The sequence below is a fragment of the Phocoena phocoena genome, chromosome 5 (genome assembly GCF_963924675.1).
Source record: "Phocoena phocoena chromosome 5, mPhoPho1.1, whole genome shotgun sequence".
Classification (NCBI taxonomy): domain Eukaryota; kingdom Metazoa; phylum Chordata; class Mammalia; order Artiodactyla; family Phocoenidae; genus Phocoena; species Phocoena phocoena.
In genome coordinates this window covers 138,243,488-138,264,943 of record NC_089223.1, presented here as the reverse complement: position 1 = coordinate 138,264,943, position 21,456 = coordinate 138,243,488, and the positions used below count along the sequence as shown (strand labels likewise).

The window sequence follows — 21,456 nt, the reverse complement described above, 5'->3', positions numbered from 1 at the left end:
GGGCCCTACCTCTACACTCAGAGACCCCCCAGAACGGCTGGGCCTAAACCCCACCCACACACCCTCACTCAGGGCCCTACCTCCAAACTCCGGAACTCCACACTCCAGAGGCCCTCCTTTCCACGTGCTGCCTCTCCCCTTCCACGAGCAGGTCCTAAGCAGAGGCCCTGCCCCACGCTTGAACGTCACCCCCCACCCGTCTAGGTCCCGCCCCACGCCAAAGCCTGCCCTTGCCTAAGTTACAGCCCTGACTAAACTCCGCCCCCATCACCAAGGCTTTCGTTTTTTTTTCTTTTTTCCTCTTTTAGATTGGGGTTCTGTTTTACCTTGTGGGTTCATTGTTGTTGATTCATTTATATATATATATTTTCTAATAAATCTTTTATTTTATTCTTTTTTTTTTTTTTGCAGTACGCTGGCCCCTCACTGTTGTGGCCTCTCCTGCTGTGGAGCAGAGGCTCCAGATGTGCAGGCTCAGCAGCTGTGGCTCACGGGCCCAGCCGCTCCACGGCACGTGTGATCTTCCCGGACCGGGGCACAAACCCGTGTCCCCTGCATCGGCAGGCGGACTCTCAACCACTGCGCCACCAGGGAAGCCCTTATTTTATTCTTTATACTTCATTATTGTTCTGCTCCTTTTGGCTTCTTCCCCCCGACTTTTCTTTTCTTTTTTCTGTTGTGGTTTTATTTTACCTTGTTGCAGTTGTTTCAATTATATTTTAATTTTTCCTAGTACAGTTCTTATCTTTCTAATTTTATTTATTTTTGTTCTTTGTTATTGTATTGCTCCTTTTCTTTTTCTTCTTTTTCTTTTTTTGCCACACCACACGGCTTGCAGGATCTTGGTTCCCAGGCTGTAGGTAGGGCCTGAGCTCCTGTGGTGGGAGCTCCGAGTCCAAACCACTGGACTAATAGAGAACCTCAGACCCCAGGGAATAGTAATTGGAGTAAGGCCTCCCAGAGACCCTCATCTAAGCACCAAGACCCACCTCTATCTAACTGTCTGCAAACTCCAGTGCTGGACGCCTCAGGCCAAACAACCAGTAAGACAGGAATACAGCATCACCCATCAAAACAACAACAAAAAATGAAACGACAAAAAAATATGTTACAGACGAAGGAGCAAGGTAAAAACCTACAAGACCAAATAAATGAAGACGAAATAGGCAACCAACCTGAAAAAGAATTCAGAGTAATGATAGGAAAGATGATCCAAAATCTCGGAAACAGAATGGAGAAAATACAAGAAACAATGAACAAGGATCTAGAAGAACTAAAGAGCAAACAAACAGTGATAAACAACACAATAACTGAAATTAAAAATACTATAGAAGGGCTTCCCTGGTGGTGCAGTGGTTGAGAGTCTGCCTGCCGATGCAGGGGGTGCGGGTTCATGCCCCGGTCCAGGAGGATCCCACATGCCGCAGAGCGGCTAGGTCCGTGAGCCATGGCCGCTGAGCCTGCACGTCCAGAGCCTGTACTCCGCAATGGGAGAGGCCACAGCAGCGAGAGGCCCGCGTACCACAAAAAAAAAAAAAAAAAAAACAAATACTGTAGAAGCAATCAATAGCAGAATAACTGAGGCAGAAGAACGGATAAGTAAGCTGGAAGATAAAATGGTGGACATAACTGCCAGGGAGCAGAATAAAGAAAAATGAATGAAAAGAATTGAGGACAGTCTCAGAGACCTCTGGGACAACATTAAACACACCAATATTTGAATTATAGGGGTCCCAGAAGAAGAAGAGAAAAAGAAAGGGACTGAGAAAATATTTGAAGACATTATAGTCAAAAACTTCCTTAACGTGGGAAAGGAAGTAGTCAATCAAGTCCAGGTAGTGCAGAGAGTCCCATACAGGATAAACCCAAAGAGAAACAGGCCAAGACACATATCAATCAAACTATCAAAAATTAAATACAAAGAAAAAAATTTAAAAGCAGCAAGGGAAAAGCAACAAATAACGTACAAGGGAATCCCCATAAGGTTAACAGCTGACCTTTCAGCAGAAACTCTGCAAGCCAGAAGGGAGTGGCAGGACATAATCAAAGTGACGAAAGGGAAAAACCTACAACCAAGATTACTCTACCCAGCAAGGATCTCATTCAGATTTGACGGAGAAATTAAAACCTTTACAGACAAGCAAAAGCGAAGAGAATTCAGCACCACCAAACCAGCTTTACAACAAATGCTAAAGGAACTTCTCTAGGCAGGAAACACAAGAGAAGGAAAAGACCCACAAAAACAAACCCAGATATTTCCCTAGTGGCTCAGTGGATGAGAGTCTGCCTGCCAGTGCAGGGGACATGGGTTCAGGCCCTGGTCTGGGAGGATCCCATATGCCGTGGAGCAACTAAGCCTGTGTGCCACAACTGCTGAGCCTGCACTCTAGAGCCTGCCAGCCACAACTGCTGAGGCCCATGTGCCTGGGGCCTGTGCTCCACAATGGGAAAGGCCACTGCAGGGAGGAGTGGCTCCCACTTGCTGCAGCTAGGGAGAGCCCACATGCAGCAGCGAAGACCCAACACAGCCAAAAATAATAAATAAATAAATAAATTTATTTAAAAAACAACCCAAATCAATTCAGAAAATGGTAATAAGAACATAACATATCGATAATCACCTTGAATGTAAATGGATTAAATGCTCCAACCAAAAGACACAGACTGCCTTAATGGATACAAAAACAAGACCCTTATATATGCTGTCTACAAGAAACCCACTTCAGACCTAGGGACACATATAGACTGAAAGTGAAGTGATGGAAAAAGATATCCCATGCAAATGGAAATCACAGGAAAGCTGGAGTAGCAATATTCATATCAGATAGAATACACTTTAAAATAAAGACTGTTACAAGAGATAAGGAAGGACACCACAACACTATGAGATTAGAAATCAATTACAGGAAAAAAAACAGTAAAAAACACATATACATGGAGGCTAAATAACCAAGAGATCACTGAAGAAATCAAAGAGGAAATCAAAAAATACCTAGAAACAAATGAAAACGAAAACATGACGATCCAAAACCTATGGGACACAGCAAAAGCAGTTCTAATAAGGAAGTTCATAGCAATTCAAGCTCACCTCAAGAAACAAGAAAAATCTCAATCAACAAAAATCAATAAACAATCTAACATTACACCTAAAACAACTAGAAAAAGAAGGACAAAGAAAACCCAAAATTAGAAGGAAAGAAATCATAAAGATCAGTGCAAAAATAAATTAAATAGAAACAAAGAAAACAATAGCAAAGATCAATAAAACTAAAAGCTGGTTCTTTGAGAAGATAAACAAAATCGATAAACCTTTAGCCAGACTCATCAAGAAGAAAAGGGAGAGGACTCAAATAAATAAAATTACAAATGAAAAGGAGAGATTACAACTGACACCACAGAAATACAAAAGACCATAAGAGACTACTACAAGCAACTATATGCCAATAAAATGGACAACCTGAAAGAAATGGACAAATTCTTGGAAAAGTACAACCTTCCAAGACCGAACCAGGAAGAATTAGAAAATATAAATAGGCCAATCACAGGTAATGAAATTGAAACTGTAATTAAAAATCTTCCAACAAACAAAAGTCTAGTACTGATGGCTTCACAGGAGAATTCTATTAAACATTTAGAGAAGAGTTAACACCTATCCTTCTCAAACTCTTCAAAAAAATTGCAGAGGGAGGGACACTCCCAAACTCTTTCTAAGAGGCCACCATCATCCTGATACCCAAACCAAACAAAGATATCACAAAAAAAGAAAATTACAGACCAATATCACTGATGAACATAGACACAAAAATCCTCAACAAAATACTAGTAAACAGAATCCAACAACACATTAAAAGGATCATACACCATGATCAAGTGGGATTTATCCCAGGGATGCAAGGATTCTTCAATATACACAAAACAATCAATGTGATACACCATATTAACAAATTAAAGACTAAAAACCATATGATCATCTCAAAAGATGCAGAAAAAGCTTTTGACAAGATTCAACACCTATTTATGATAAAAACTCTCCAGAAAGTGTGCATAGAGGGAACCTACCTCAACATAATAAAAGCCATATATGACAAACCCACAATAAACATCATGCTCAATGGTGAAAAACTGAAAGCATTTCAGGTTAAGATCAGGAATAAGACAAGGATGTCCACTCTCACCACTCTTATTCAACATAGTATTGGAAGTGCTAGCCACAGCTATCAGAGAAGAAAAAGAAATAAAAGGAATACAACTCGGAAAAGAAGCAGTAAGACTGTCACTGTTTGCCGATAACATGATACTATACATAGAAAATCCTAAAGATGCCACCAGAAAACTACTAGAACTAATCAATGAATTTGGTAAGGTTTCAGGATACAAAATTAATGCATAGAAATCTCTTGCATTCCTATACAATAACAACGAAAGATCAGAAAGCGAAACTAAGGAAACAATCCCATTTACCATCGCAACAAAAAGAATAAAAAAAGAATAAAATACCTAGGAATAAACCTACCTAAGGATGCAAAAGACCTGTACTCAGAAAACTATAAAACACTGATGAAAGAAATCAAAGATAACATAAACAGATGGAGACATATGCCATGCTCCTGGATTGGAAGAATCAATACTGTGAAAATGACTCTACTACCCAAAGCAATCTACAGATTCAGTGCAATCCCTATCAAACTACCAAGGGCATTTTTCACAGAATTAGAACAAAAAATTTTACAATTTGTATGGAAACACAAAAGACCCTTAATAGCCAAAGCAATCTTGAGAAAGAAAAACGGAACTGGAAGAATCAGGCTCCCTGACTTCAGACTATACTACAAAGCTACAGTACTCAAGACAGTATTGTACTGGCACAAAAACAGAAATATAGATCAATGGAACAGGATAGAAAGCCCAGAGATAAACCCATGCACATATGGTCACCTTATCTTTGACAAAGGAAGGCAAGAATATACAATGGAGAAAAGACAGCCTCTTCAATAAGTGGTGCTGGGAAAACTGGACAGCTACATGTAAAAGAATGAAATTAGAACACACCCTAATACCATACACAAAAATAAACTCAAAATGGATTAAAGACCTAAATGTAAGGCCAGACACTATCAAACTCTTAGAGGAAAACATAGGTAGAACACTCTATGACATAAATCACAGCAAGATCCTTTTTGACCCACCTCCTAGAGAAATGGAAATAAAAACAAAAATAAACAAATGGGACCTAATGAAACTTAAAAGCTCTTGCACAGCAAAGGAAACCATAAACAAGGTGAAAAGACAACCCTCAGAATGGGAGAAAATATTTGCAAATGAAACAACTGACAAAGGATTAACCTCCAAAATATACAAGCAGCTCATGCAGCTCAATAGCAAAAAAACAAACAACCCAGTCCAAAAATGGGTGGAAGACCTAAATAGACATTTCTCCAAAGAAGATATACAGATTGCCAACAAATGCATGAAAAGATGCTCAACATCAGTAATCATTAGAGAAATGCAAATCAAAACCACAATGAGGTATTACCTCATACCGGTCAGAATGGCTATCATCAAAAAATCTACAAACAATAAGTGCTGGAGAGGGTGTGGAGAAAAGGGAACCCTCTTGCACTGTTGGTGGGAATGTACATTAATACAGCCACTATGGAGAACAGTATGCAGGTTCCTTAAAAACCTAAAAATAGGGCTACCATATGACCCAGCAATCCCACTACTGGGCATATACCCTGAGAAAACCATAATTCAAAAAGAGACATGTACCACAATGTTCATTGCAGCTCTATTTACAATAGCCAGGACATGGAAGCAACCTAAGTGTCCATCGACAGATGAATGGATAAAGAAGATGTGCCACATATATACAATGGAATATTACTCATCAGTAAGAAGAAATGAAATTGAGTTATTTGTAGTGAGGTGGATGGACCTAGAGTCTGTCATACAGAGTGAGGTGAGTCAGAAAGAGAAAAACAAATACCGTATGCTAACACACATATACGGAATTTAAAAAAGCGGTACTGATGAACTTAGTGGCAGGGCAGGAACAAAGATGAAGATGTAGAGAACAGACGTGAGGGCACACGGGGGAAGGGGAAGCTGGGACAAAGTGAGAGAGTAGCACTGACATATATACACTACCAAATGTAAAGTGGATGGCTAGTGGGAAGCAGCTGCACAGCACAGGGAGAGCAGCTCGGTGCTTTGTGACCACTTAGAGGGGTGGGATAGGGAGGGTGGGAGGGAGGCTTAAGAGGGAGGGGGTACGGGGACATATGTATACGTATAGCTGATTCACTTTGTTATACAGCAGGAACTAACACAACATTGTAAAGCATTTATACTCCAATAAAGATGTGAAAAAAAAAAAGATTCACAAAGGAACTAAAGCAAAAATCCAGCTAAACAATGGCTGGATTTTAACATTTCCAATCATACATTTTTAAAACTGTAACATTAAAAAAATTTTTTTAAACACTAACTAGAAGAAGAATGAGGACTCTGGATACTAGAGAATTCATAAAGATACAATGTGAAAGGTCAGATATTTTGAATTACAAAATGTTGATAAATTTTTTTAAACACTAACTAGAAGAAGAATGAGGACTCTGGATACTAGAGAATTCATAAAAATACAATGTGAAAGGTCAGATATTTTGAATTACAAAATGTTGATAAATTCTGAGCCAGTACTGCGAATGGCACTGCAGTGAAATGCAGGCATTGACAAAAACTGGCCTTGTCGACGTGGAAACATTAGAAGGGACATCTAAAGCCATGCCTGATAAGGAGGTATTAGATGATGAAGAGATGGTAAGAATGCGGCTCCTGGCAGGTGCTCGGCACCTTCCCAGGAGAAGGTCTTGTAAAAACACAATAGGCATGAGAGGGAAGCACGAAACAGACTGACAGGCGTGACCCCTGAAGTATCAGAGTCAGGGGAAGAGGGGAATCTAGACCAACGGGAGACCAATGACCAACTCAGGCCAGGGACGAAGGCGTGATGGTCCAGCACGGGGAAGGGTTTGGCCCCCATCGTCAACACGTTGCCATCTTGATGATGTCCTGAACCAGGTGACCCTGAGACGCTGGAAGATGACTTGAGAGTGGATCACACGTCCAGTTTTTCATTCAATCAAAACTTGGTGCCTACCGTGTTCCAGGTACAGAGCCAGGCCTGGAAATAGTCAGTGAAGCAGGCGGGAAAGGTCCCTGTTCTCATGAAATTTACAATCCAGTGAGGTACACAGAAGTAAACAGGCAGTTAAACCACAATGTAATAAGCATCACGAAGGGGGAGTTCAGGGACTACCTCAGAGGAACACAAGACTGAGGTTCTGATAAAACAAATACTGATTAATGTACTCTCCGAGGCGAAGAGGACAGAAAGAATGCAGGGTTTTAGGTGGATTAAAAATTATTAGATGGGAGCTTCTACTTCCACCTGGGAAGTATACAATTGAAAAGCACCCTAATAATTAGAAAAGACAGATAATCTATAAAATCATCATTTTCTTGAGCCCAGCAGAGAGCTGAGGATCCAACAGAGAACTGATAGTGCACGTCTGTGAGCAAACTACCAAAGGCTAGGAAAAAGCCATCTAAAGGGGTTGGAAACTGTGTACAACACTCACACAGGGACAGGAAAGTCTCCTGTTCCCACCAGCCATTCTTTTTTTTTTTTAAGCTCTTTTATTTATTTATTTATTTATACTTTGGCTGCACCAGGTCTTAGTTGTGGCACGCGGGATCTTTTAGTTGAGGCATACAGGCTTCTTAGTTGTGGCATGTGGACTTCTTAGCTGCAGCAGGCAGACTCTTTAGTTGCAGCATGCAAACTCTTAGTTACGTCATGCATGCAGGATCTAGTTCCCCAACCAGGGACTGAATCCCGGCGCCCCGCATTGGGAGAGTGGAGTCTTACCCACTGGACCACCAGGGAAGTCCCCCATCAGCCATTCTTAGAAAACTCATAATCTATAGACAATAGGTAGAATACTCAGAAGGCCTTTCCTCAGGGATGGGGAATAATTAGTTTTATAAGAAGCACTTCTCTGGGCCTGCCCAACAAATCCTAAAACCAAGACCAGAAAGGAAAAAACTGTTTCCAAGTAACCTAACCCAGAGCAAAGCTCAGGATATTTACAGTAATGCATAAAGTTCCATCGCCCAATAATGTAAAATCCACAGTGTCTGGTATCCAAACAAAGATGACCACGCACACAAGGAAGCGGGAAAATGGAGTCCTAACTAGAGTAACCATCTACTGAATGGACACATCATCTATAATGGACACAGATGTTGAAATTACAGACAAGGACACTGAAACAGTTACTACAACTGTATCCAATATATTAAAGATGAAGTAGAGACATGGCTGGCATAAAAAAGATCCAAAGTGGGCTTCCTTGGTTGGCGCAGTGGTTGAGAATCCGCCTGCTGATGCAGGGGACGTGGGTTCGTGCCCCGGTCCGGGAAGATCCCACATGCCACGGAGCGGCTGGGCCCGTGAGCCGTGGCCGCTGAGCCTGCGCATCCGGAGCCTGTGCTCCGCAACAGGAGAGGCCACAACAGTGAGAGGCCTGCGTACCGCAAAAAAAAAAAAAAAAAAAAAAAAAAAAAAGATCCAAAGTAAATTTCTAGAAATGAAAACTGTAACATATAATTAACGTGGAAAAGATACTCAATGGGATTAACGACAGATTTGACGTGACAAAATAAAAGATTAGTGAACTATAGGATATAACAATAGAAACTATCCGAATTGAAACAGGAAAAATATCCAAGGAAAAGAGGAAAAATGAGTTTCAGTGAGCTACGAGACAAATACAAGTGACCTACTATATGTAATTATAAGTGGAGTTCCCAGAGGAGAGGAGAGAGAAGGAACACAAAAAGTACGTGAATAAGTAATTGTCGATCATTTTACAAATTTGATTAAAACTATAAACCCACAGATCCAAGAAACTGAAACATAGAAACATGAAAAAATTACACCGAGGTACATCATAATCAAATTTCTCAAAAGTAGTGATTAAGAGAAAACGTTAGAAACAGCCAGAAAAAAAAGACACATTACAGATGGAGAAACGAAGATAATGATGACAGACTTCTCAGCAGAAACAATGAGAGAAGAGAGTGAAGTAACATCTTCAAAGTATTGAAAGAAAAAACTTTCAACTGAGAATTTGAGAATTTTATACCTCACAAAAATAACTTTTAAAAACAAAGGTGAAATAAAGATATTTTCAGACCTACAAATGCTGAAAGAATTCATCAACAGCAAACCCACAGTATAAGAAATGTTCAAGGGTATCCTTTAGGCAGAAGGAAAATGATACCAAGTAGAAATCTGGATGTACACAAGGAAATGAGCACTGAAAATTTACATGGGCAAATATTCAAGATTTTTCTTATTATTTAAATCTACTTAAGAGATATGGACTATTCAAACAAAAATAAAATATATTGTGGAATTTATAACTTATGTATAAAGTAAAATAAAAGACAATCATAGCACAAAGGCCAGGAGGAGAAATGGGACTGTACTAGTGTAGGGTTCTTATACAATACTATATGTGGGATGACACAACTACTTGAAGATAGACTGTGGTAAGTTAAAGTTGTAGGCTGTGAACCCTAAATTAACCACTAAAATAACAAAACAAAGAGTTACAGCTAATACATCAAAAGAGATAATCATTAAAAAACTCAATCCAAAAGAAGGCAGAAAAAGAGGAAAAGGGGGACAAAGAACAATTGGGATAAATATAAAACACAAAGCAAGATAACAGACTTAAATCTAATCCTATGAATAATCACAATAAATGTAAATGGACTGATAAGAACCTGCTGTATAAAACAATAAATAAAATAAAATTCAAAAATTCAAAAAAAAAGTAAATGGACTGAACATCCTAATCAAAAGGCAGATATTATCAAAAGGGATAAAAAAGCAAGACCAACTACATACTTCCTACAATAAATGTACTTTATATATAATGAGATAGTTTAAAAGTAAAAGGATGGAAAATGCCCTGCTAACGCTAGTCAAAAGAAAACTGCAGTGGCTATTTTAACATTAATATTAAATTACATTTTTATTAATTTTATTATTTCTAAAATTATCTTTGATGTATTTTGTTAATTATTTTTAAATTAATATTTTAATATTAGACAAAATATATTTCAGATCAAATAAATATTACCAGGTATAAAAAGGGCATTTCATAGAAATAAAAGGGTAAATTCATCAGGCGGACAAAATTCTTAATGTTTCTGCTCCTTATAAAAGAGCAAAAACTACAAGGATATAGAAGAGGTAGAACTGTAAGGAGAAAAAGAAAATTCCACAGTTGTGCTGCAGACTTCAATACCCTTCTCTCAACAATGGACTGAACAATCAGACAGAAAATCAGCAGGGATATAGTAGACTCGGACAGCACCGTCAACCAACTTGATCTAATTGGTATTTACAAAACATTCCACCCACATTAACAGAATGAACATTCTTTTCAAGTGCACATGGAACAGTTACCAAGATAGACCATTTTCTGGGCAAGAAAACAAGTCTGAATGAATTTAAAAGGATTCAAGCCATGCAGAGTATATCCTCTGACCACAGTGAAATTACATTAGAAATCAGTAACAGTTAGATAACTGGAAAATCACCAATTACTTGGAAACTAAGTAACAAACTTCTAAATAGCCCATGGGTCAAAGAAGACATACTAGAAAAGATTCTGAACTAAATGAAAGTGAAATACAACATACCAGAATTTACTGAATGCCAGAAAGCAGTACCTGGGATTAAATTTATATCGCTGAATGCCTATATCAGGTGATGGAAGAAATTTTCACATACTGAGGTTTGGAGAAGTCATCCTGGCTTACGCATGATTTGGCTTGAACTTTATGCTAACTAGCACAGCCTCTCTTATGGCCTGTCAAATAGGCATTGTACATCTGCTTTAACCAGTACAGAAAAGAATGCATTTAGAAATCAAAATGGGGCAACTGTGGTTCAGGCATCCAGGATGAAGTTGGGTGGCCAGTGTGGATGTGGTTTCAGACACATTCCTACATCACTGAGAATGTGAATTTCCTGAACCGTATAAAGCTCCAGGACACCACCAGCCATTCTCAAAACCATATCTGCTAGCAGCTGCCAGCTGCAACCTTATGGTCTCAAGGTCCCCCCCCCCACCCCCGCTTGTAACTATGCAACCATCTCAGACCCCAACTGATCCATGCTTAACAAGCACCCTTACTTCTTGCCACATCCAATTATAATTCCCTATAGACAACTCATGCAACTAACTGTAACCTTGAATTTTTTGCCTTCATACACCTCCCCCATTTTGTAGGCTGACAGAACACAACTCAAGTGCTTCTTGAATCTGTGTCTCCTGGGCTACAGTCCTCAGTTTGGGTCAAATAAAACTCTTCTATCTTATTTTAGATCGTTAATTAATTATTTCCATTGACATCAGGAAAGAAGAAAGATGGTCCCAACTCCGAAAGGGACATGGAGAAACAGGGCATTTATTTTGAAATAACTCACAGGGATGTGATGTGCAGTACAGGAAATACAGTCAATAATATTGTGATAGCGCTGTGTGGTGTGCGATGTTAAGGTAGCAAATCACTATGTAGTACACCTAAAACTAATACAGTATTGCAAGTTAACGACACTTCAATTTTTAAAAAAGGTGAAACAGGACCCTGTCAGAGGAACTGCCGGGATTCCACGAGCTGTTGCTGAGAGAGAAAAGCGAGAGGCAGAAAAATAAAATTCTAATTCTGTAAAATAGAATAGTAAAGTCATTTTGTGTCTCTGTATATGTATGTATATATATATATATGTGTGTGTGTGTATGTATAGATACATATGGGTCTGTATAAGCTTTTATTATAAATCTGGAGGAAACTATGGATGTACACTCTATAGGCTGCTAACATGAGCTTCCAACGGCACTGGGCCTGAGGGTAAGGGGCTGAGATATGGGTGTGGTGAGGGAGCGTCTGCAATAGAAAAACATGCATGACATAATCCCAGTCATGTAAACGTGTGTGCACGTGTGAGTGCACGCACATACGTGTGTGCACAAAGAAATAGCGTACGGTCACTAAAATGTTAATGACGTGGCATTTCAGGTGACTTTTACTTTGTTATTTATATTTTTATCTATTGTTTGAAGTCTTTAGAATTATATATTATTTGTATAATGAAAAAGCCATTTTAAGTACAGCAAACATTATATATTTTGAAAATTAAGGGGCAAAAGAAAAACGGAGAAAAAGAACTCAGTATTTTACAAAGGGTTGATCTTTATTATATAAAGAGCTTTTCCATACCTATAGAAAAAAATATACATCCTCCAGAGACATGTGCAAAATGACATGAACAGACAACTCACAGAAGAATAACTTTTATATAGTCAACCTCATTTAATGTTTAAAGGAACAGGTATTTAAAGATCAAGCCATGAATTAGTAATCAAAATGAAGACTCCCTGTACTGGCAAGGATGTAGGGAACCAAACATTTTACAAATTGATTGGGAACGTAAAACTTTTTTTTTCTCTGGAGGACAATTTGGCAATGCAAAGCCTTAAAAATACACATATACTTTGACTCAGAAGTTCCATCTCCAGGAATTTATGCTATGGAAATCAACAGAAAAACATACCAAAAATATTTGTACAAGTAAGTTTATGGCACATATAAAATAATTAAAACTGAAAACGATCTAAATGGCCCTCAATAGGGACAGCCACTAAGTAGAGTACAATGCAGCTGTTAAAATGATGATGTACACTTTGAGTCAAAGGTGGGGGCCAAATGCACACATGATGTTTATCTCCTTTTTCAAAAAATTCAATTGAAATAACAGAAAAATAAATAAGTAAAACTACAGCACCCCAGAAAACCTGGGAGGAGTGCTACCCGCAAGCCTGAGATGTGAGAAATTTCTGGAAGAGAATAAAGCCCAGCAAGAGATAATCAGAGAGGACACAGGTTCGAGCCCTGGTCTGGGAAGATCCCACATGCCACAGAGCAACTAAGCCCGTGAGCTGCAACTACTGAGCCCGTGTTCCACAACTACTGAAGCCTATGCACCTAGAGCCCATGCTCTGCAACAAGAGAAGCCACCGCAATGAGAAGCCTGCACACCACAATGTAGAGTGGCCCCCGCTCGCCACAACTAGAGAAAGTCTGCGCAGCAACAAAGACCCAACACAGCCAAAAAAAGAGATTATCTGCGGAAGCCACCTGTCCAGTACAAATCTGAAAATGAAGAATGGGGTGGGAAGAGGTGTCTGTCCCTCCTGCCCTCAGCACCAGAGTGCGTGACTCTCTGGATGTGAAGACCCCCCCACTAACTCAACACTTCACATGTGTAGTGTCCTGATCCCCCACTAAGTGCCCAAAACATAGTATGTGCTACTAGAGAATGGACTTGAGGACACGGGGAGAGGGAAGGGTAAGCTGGGACAAAGTGAGAGAGTGACATGGATGTCTATACACTACCATAAAAATTTTTTTTAAAAACCCATAGTATACTTAAAAAAAAAACAAAAAAAAAAAACCCATAGTATGTGCTAAATGAACATTGGCTGAATTAATAAACAGAAAAAACTCCACAGCCTATCAGTATGGGGTCTCCTCTTACAAACAAAAAGTGCACAGACAAACACACATCTAGGCAAAACTGCAGTCCCGACACAGAAACAGGCATTTAACAAGAGCTAACTTACAGGATGCTTGGCTGACAGTCTTCCGGTCACGGTTCCAGTCTGGTTCCACGTGGAGGAAACAGAGCCCTTTATCAGTTGGAAAGAATCAGCTTATGCTCTGACAGTGCCGTGTGAAGTCACAAACACGCTGGCCCCTTCAGCACACAACGCTCACTGCTCCGTCCAGAGAACCAGGAGCCACGGGCCCTACACTCCCAACCCAATGTCCGTGGGGTTACAAATTCCTGCATGTGATCAGGGTGAAGGAGATTCTCTCCCAGGCTATGCAGAAGCTGCAGTAGGACACGTGGGCTGATGTGCCATGGGGGTCACAGCATGGACTCAAGGTGGGGCTGTGCACCCCAGACCGGGGCTGTCACTTGCTGTGTGTCGCAGACAAGTCACAGAATACCTCTGACTGCAGACTCCTCATGCATGAACTAAAACAACATGTCCCTCAAATGACTACGGAAAAGAGATGCAATAACAGATGTGAAAGCACGTGGTCAGCAGTAGAGCTTCCACATGACTATGAGATTTTAAGGTATAATGTCAACTTATGCTATAGACCTAAATGATAACAAAATCATGGTTCATAGTTTCAAGAATATTAGATTATTTAAAGAAATTCTACATGTATCTGAACCCATGTGTAAGCCATATCCCCAATCATGATATCTTTTTTCTTAGCTTTAGTTACCTTTTTCATGCAAGCTAGTAATCCATCTACAAAGGTTGACTTGATCTTGTGAACCTAGATTAGAAGACAAAAGTAATCACTTTCTGTGTTTAAATTAGGAACAAGTGTCAAAGCAGTGTCTCACAGAGTGCTGGGCATGTGTCACTGATGTCACCTCAGGTGACTCCAGGAGGCCCTGAAATGGCCTTATGTGGTGCCCAGAATTAAATAACAATGACCAACAGAGAAAGACGTCACCCTACTCCTTTTAAAATAAACTTTGTCCTGGAATAATTCTTTTTAGAGAAAAGTTGCAAAGATATAGGGAGAGTTCCCGAGTCCCAGCACCCAGTGTCCCCCGTGGGGCCTCTTTCAGTTCAGGTGCTACCATTTACCCACCACCACCACCCCCAACCCCACGCACACACAGCTGCCCAGCCCTAACAAGGACAGCAGTAAATAACGATGGTCCGAGCGGCAGCAAGTCATACCTGTGAACAGATGGTAGGTATGTGAACGGGGAAAAGAGGAGGAGCTAGAAACGTAGCTAGAGAGAGGGGCATGTCCGTAAGTCAGTAAGTGTCAATGCGAGATGATAAAACACCACCAGGCCGGGAGAGGGAGGAGGCTTGTGTGACAGGCTTCTGAACTCGGCGCGGATGGAAGCCGAAGTCACACTGTGGCCACATGAGGATGACACACCAAACACTTCCTTCAGAATTTTTGTTCGTCCCCTTCCATTTACGACTCCTCTGATTCACAGCAGGGCTGTTTGTAGACCTGAGGACTATCATGTCTGGGTACAAGAAGCAGTGCTAATATGAGGTCCACGTGAACAAACTGCATTCCCTTTAGGACACTGTCAGGGCTACTTCAGCGATGATGGATTTTGTGAACACAGACGGTGCCATATGGGCCCCCTTCATTACCAACTTACTGACCAAAAAAAAAAAAATCTAACTTACCTGCCTATATTCCAAAATTATTTTGGGTAATGGATGAAGGTCTTGTAGAGCATTTAACTAAAAAATAAGAATAAATATCACCAATATAATTCCTTCACTTAATTTTAACATTCCAAACACTTATTTTCAGCTGGAAAAGTCCTAATAATAAATGGTCTATCTTGAGCATATTTTCCAAAATGAAGACTCATAATAAACTCAGTTTATCAAGTGTCTTAATTTTAATCCCTTACAGAATCATTATTGTACATTTGGGAGCTAAAGGCACTTCACATGAGCTCAGAAATAAGATTCCTCTTGAGATTTAAATTCCTGAAATCTAAATCCAGGGCATGTAAAACACCATGTAGGACAGTAAACTAGGAAAATGCCTACAAATGTGTAACTCAGTAGTTTAGGAACCCCAACATCTGAATCACAGTTATCGAGCACAAAGTCAGGGAGGTAACACTGGAATATGACTATGGGTTTTAAATTTAATTTTAAAAAGTCAAAATACAACGTACATAAAGCACAAGATCATGTAAACACGGTTTGTTAAATTATCACAAATGGAACACACCTGGGTACTGCCACCCAGAGGGAACATCCCAGGTTCCCAGGCAGGCCTCTGGCCCTCCCCCAGAGGTAACCAGCCCCCTGGCCTCCACCAGCAAGACCACTTATTCCAGTTTTTTGTTTGTTTGTTTTTTGTTTTGCGGTACGCGGGCCTCTCACTGTTGTGGCCTCTCCCGTTGCGGAGCACAGGCTCCGGACACACAGGCTCAGCAGCCATGGCTCACGGGCCCAGCCGCTCTGCGGCACGTGGGATCCTCCCGGACCAGGTCACGAACCCGTGTCCCCTGCATCGGCAGGCGGATTCTCAACCACTGCGCCACCAGGGAAGCCCTTCTTCCAGTTTTTGAGCTTTGTATCAATGGAATAGGATAGGTACTCTTTGTGTGCGGCTTCTTTCGTTCAACATTCCGGTTTTAAGGTTGGTCCTTGTTGTATGATTTACTTGCACTGCTGTTAGGAATTATTTGAATGCAGGACAGTTATTTACCCATTCCACCCCTGATGGACATGTGCGCTGTTTCCACTGCAGGGCTATTACAAAGAGTGCTGCTGTGAACATTCTGGTGCACAGATTTTGGTTAACACACGTCCACGGTTCTGTTGAACATGTACGTAAAGAGGAGAGAGGCGCTGGGTCACCTGTAGCAGAGCTGATACCAGCCAGTTGTCCAAGGTAAACACAATGGTTTTTGTCCCCATCAGCAGCACATGAAAGTTCTCCTTGTTCCACATCTCCGCCAACACATGTTCTCCTAGGTCTTCATTTTAGCCATTCTGGCAAATGTGAAGTGACATTTCAACGTAGTTTTAGTGTGTATTTCCCTGACTAATAAAGTCAGACATGATTCAAATGTTTATTGGCCAATTGTATATCTCCTTTCATTAAACCCTGTTCATGTTTTTTTCATTTAAAACGTTGGTTTGTATGTATCTTTCTTCTTGATGTGTAGGAATTCATTTTTCTGGACAGGGTTTTCTTTAGTTGGCTATATTTAGTGGAAATATCTTCTACCCCTCTGTGGCTTGTTCTTTTATTTGTTTAATAGTGTCTTATTTATTTATTTATTTTTAAAAATTTTATTTACTTTTGGCTGCATTGGGTCTTTGTTGCTGCACAAGGGCTTTCTCTAGTTGGGGCGAGCGGGGGCTACTCTTCGTTGCAGGTGTGCGGGCTTCTCATTGCGGTGGCTTTTCTTGTTGTGGAGCATGGGCTCTAGGCACTCAGGCTTCAGCAGTTGTGGCGCACAGGCTCAGTAGTTGTGGCTCGTGGGCTCTAGAGCACAGGCTCAGTAGTTGTGGTGCACAGGTTTAGTTGCTCTGCGGAATGTGGGATCTTCCCGGACCAGGGATCGAACCCGTGTTCCCTGCATTGGCAGGCAGATTCATAACCACTGCGCTACCAGGGAAGTCCAATAGTGTCTTTTCATAAATGGAAATTCTTAATTTTACTATTGCCCAATTGATCAATCTCTTCCTTTATGGCTGATGCATCTTGTGTCCTGTTTAAGGATGTTTAACTACCTCAAGGCCTTGAAGATATTCTCTTATGGTATCTTCTACAATCTTTGCTTTACTTTTTATATTTAGATATACAATTCATTTGAAATTTATTTTTGTATATGGTGTGAAACAGGGGTCAAGATACACTGAGCCCTCCCTCTCAGAGAACATGCACTTTATACACACACGTGCAGGTCTGTTTGTAGATTCCCTATCCTGGACCATTTGTCTATTTGCTTATCCTTGAATTGACACTACTTCGTACTGATTAATTAATTCCTCATAATTTCTACTGCTTCATGATTAGTCTTGATATCCAACAGACTAAGTCCTTCAATAGTGCTTTTTCCCAAGACTATCTTGCCTCTTCTTAGTTGTTTGCATTTCCCTACAAATTTGGGATTCATCTTGCCAATTTCTACCAAAAGTTCCTGCTAGGGTATTAGTTAGGATCATTCTGAATCTAAAAATCAACTTGGGGGAGAACTGATGACATAACTTTAATGTACTAGCATGAGCCACCGAACTGCATCACTCTCTATTTAATAGACTGAGGTCATGGAGTCTTGGCCAGCCATAGAACATAAACAGGAGGGCCAACACTGGTGTCCTCGGAGCAGGGCTCTACCCAGAGGGAGGACTCCTGCCTCGGTATAATCCAGAACTGCAGTTTCTCAGAAAAGCTATCCCTAGCGGGATGAAAGTGCATGAAAATACTTAGCCAAGAAAACTGCTTAAGATCAACTAACTCTCTTTATCCTGATACCTTACTCACAAAATAACTTTCTAACCACAGTCTCCCTGTATATCTCGAATCGGGCTGTCTGAGAACACTTGAAAAGGATGAAGTGTTTGATCTCATAACGCTCTGGATAAAGCCCTGCCGCGCTGGTTCACGATCAGAGGCGGAGTGCCGTGGCCGTTGCCGCTCTACAAGCTTTATCAAACGCTCCCTCTGTTGGCTCCTGACCCCACATTCTTCTCAGCTCCCTTCTCTCTCTGTGGTCGTTCCATAGCCTCTGCTCGGCACCTCTTCTCTCTCTGACCCCTAAATGTCAGTTTCTCAGAGTTCAGTTCTGTGGTTATCAGTGCTGGCTGCTTCTAGAATCAGCGGGGGAGCTTCAAAAACATGTCTGGGGCTTCCCTGGTGGCGCAGTGGTTAAGAATCCGCCTGCCAATGCAGGGCACACGGGTTCGAGCCCTGGTCCCGGAAGATCCCACATGCCACGGAGCAACTAAGCCCGTGTGCCACAACTACTGAGCCTGTGCTCTAGAGCCCACGAGCCACAACTGCTGAAGCCCTCGCGCACCATAACTGCTGAAGGCCACATGCCTAGAGCCCGTGCTCTGCAACAAGAGAAGCCACCAAGATGACAAGCCCACGCACCACAACGAAGAGTAGCCCCCGCTCAGTGCAACTAGAGAAAGCCCACGTGCAGCAACAAAGACCCAACTCAGCAATAAATAAATAAATAAATAGATAGATAAATAAATAAGACATTATTAAGCAAGACTAATCCATAAAAAGAAAAAATGTCCGGACTGGGCCACGCAGCCCACAGACTCTGATTTTGTGGATCAGTTGTGGGCCTGGGCATGAGTGTTTTTCCAAAGCTCCTGCCAGGGTAGAGGACAACCATCCCAGGGCCAACTACTTCCAGGTGTGCATCTCTAACACAGGACTTCTCCTCACAGACCCAACTGCTCTGTATCGATGTTTTGTGCACACATCTGTCTTCACATGTCCAAGGCTGAACACTTGACCCCCAGCCCCCGTAAACTGTTCCTCTCTTGGTTTTCTCTGGGCAGCGGCCATCACTATCTGCTCAGGTGCACAACTAAGGAAACCAGGAATTACTCTGCATTCACACTCATGTGAACTCACACTCAGAGAAGCTCCTTTCTGTTCTCAAAATGCTCTGAGCATGTGTTTGCTCTGCTCCATCCTCACTGCCATCGCCTGGACACTGAGCCAGCAGTGCCCACGCTGCAGCAACAGCCTATTAATGGGACTCCTCCATTCTCCAACCAGTGACGAGAGTGGTCTTTTTAAAACATAGCTAACGCCTGTCAGAATGGCCACAATCCAGGACACCGACACCACCACGTGCTGGCGAGGGTGTGGAGCAACAGGAACCCTCGTCACTGCCGGTGGGAACCAGAATGGTGCAGCCACACTGGAGGACAGTTTGGTAGTTTCTTACAAAACTAAATATACTTTAACCATACAATCCAGAAATCAGGCTATTTATTTACTCAAATAAGATAGAAACTTATGTCCACGTGAAAACCTGAACACAAATGTTTTACAGCAGTTTTATTCAAGCTGCTAAAACTTGGAAGCACCCAAGATGTCCTTCAATAGGTGAATAGATAAATAAAACTGTGGTTCATCCAGACAATGGAATATGATTCTGTGCTAGAAAGAAATGAGCTGTGAAAAGACGTGGAAGAAACTTAAGTGCATATTGCTAGCTGAATCAAATCTGAAAAGGCTACATAATGTATAATTCCTATATGACATTTTGGAAAAGACAAAACTATGGAAACAGTAAAAACAGTGGTTGCCAGGGGTTGAGGGGAGAGATGAATAGGGAGAACAGAGGCTTTTTAGGGCAGTGAAACCACTCTGTTCGATACTCTAATGGTGGATATGTGTCATTACACATTTGTCCAAACCCATAGCCTGTATAACACCAAGAAGGAACCCTAATGCAAACTACAGACTTTGGGCAATGATGATGTGTCAGTGTGGGTTCATCAGCTGTAACAAATGTAGCCCCTGGTGGGGCATGTTGATGGTTGAGGAGGCTGTGTGTGTTCGGGCTGGGGAGGGGGTATATGAGACTTCTCCATACCATCTGCTCAATTTTGCGGTGAACCTGAAACTACTCTAAAAAACAAAGTCTAATAAAAGCATATCTAAGCTCATAGTTGCGCCCTTACTTGAATTGTTCCAGGCTGTCCATCTCACCAGGAGACCACATCCCTTCCCACGGGGAGGGGAACAGGGCGGGTGAAGGGAAGTGGGAAGGAGTCCTAATTTTGCACTGAGAACCATGTGCACATGTTGCCTAGCACAGGTTCATCTTTTTAAATGTACAGAACAGTGTGACTTGTTCAGCTAAGTAAGAGATTAAAGCTAATATAATATGATTCATGTTGATCATGTCTTTGCGAAGAAAAATTCAGGGCATCGTCTGAATTCTGTGCACAGTGAAGCACCTCGACACCAGAGGAGAATCACGTTTCCTCTCTTCTTTCGTTGGTTGTCTGGGAGAGCTAAGGAGTAGCAAAGGGAAGGGCAACACTGCCAGCTGGTGCCCAGATGGAGAATAAATCAGGCCAAGACCCCCAGCTCAGGTGCAGTCCGAGTGGAAACGTGTGCTTTCCCAGGTTCTGTCACCCCTGGGACTTGGGGGCACACTGCCATGTGGCGTTGAAACCCACTCCAGAGTCTCTCCAGCAAGGTGGGTCCTGCCCCTTGCCCTCGCTGTGCTCTGTGAACACACAGCCGACAGCTCAGCCCCAGCAAGTGCTAGTTCTAGGCCATTTGGTTCTGGGGATGTAGTGAACAAGTCAGATGAAGTCTTTGATCTGTGCAACCTACATCCTACTGGAATAAGCAAACAAGTGACTAGGTAACTTTTTAAAAATTTTATTGGAGTATAGCTGACTTACAATGTTGCATTAGTTTCAGGTGTACAGCAAAGTAATTCGGTTATACATATACATGTATTCCTTCTTGTTTAGATTCTTTTCTCATATAGGTTATCACAGGATACTGAATAGAGTTCCCTGTGCTCTACAGTAGGTCCTTGTTGGTTTTCTATCTTATATATAGTAGTGTGTGTATGTTCATCCCAAGCTCCTGATTTATCCCTCCCCCCCGCATTTCCCCTTTGGTAATCATAAGTTTGTTTTCAATATCTGTAAGTCTGTTTCTGTTTTGCAAATTAAGTTCATCTAAACCATTTTTAAAAAATTAGATTCCACACATGAGTGACAT

General features: G+C 41.3%; 1 protein-coding gene across 1 annotated transcript in view; it reads right to left on the bottom strand.

The window, feature by feature from the left end:
• POLN (DNA polymerase nu) overlaps nucleotides 1-21,456 on the bottom strand; it is a 159,419-nt gene that overhangs the window by 85,624 nt on the left and 52,339 nt on the right. The window contains exons 12-14 of the mRNA XM_065877293.1: nucleotides 15,390-15,446; nucleotides 14,446-14,499; nucleotides 13,767-13,832 (exon numbers count right to left, since the gene is read on the bottom strand). Of these exons, the coding sequence (XP_065733365.1) occupies nucleotides 13,767-13,832; nucleotides 14,446-14,499; nucleotides 15,390-15,446 (177 nt within the window). The remainder of the gene's footprint in view (nucleotides 1-13,766; nucleotides 13,833-14,445; nucleotides 14,500-15,389; nucleotides 15,447-21,456) is intronic.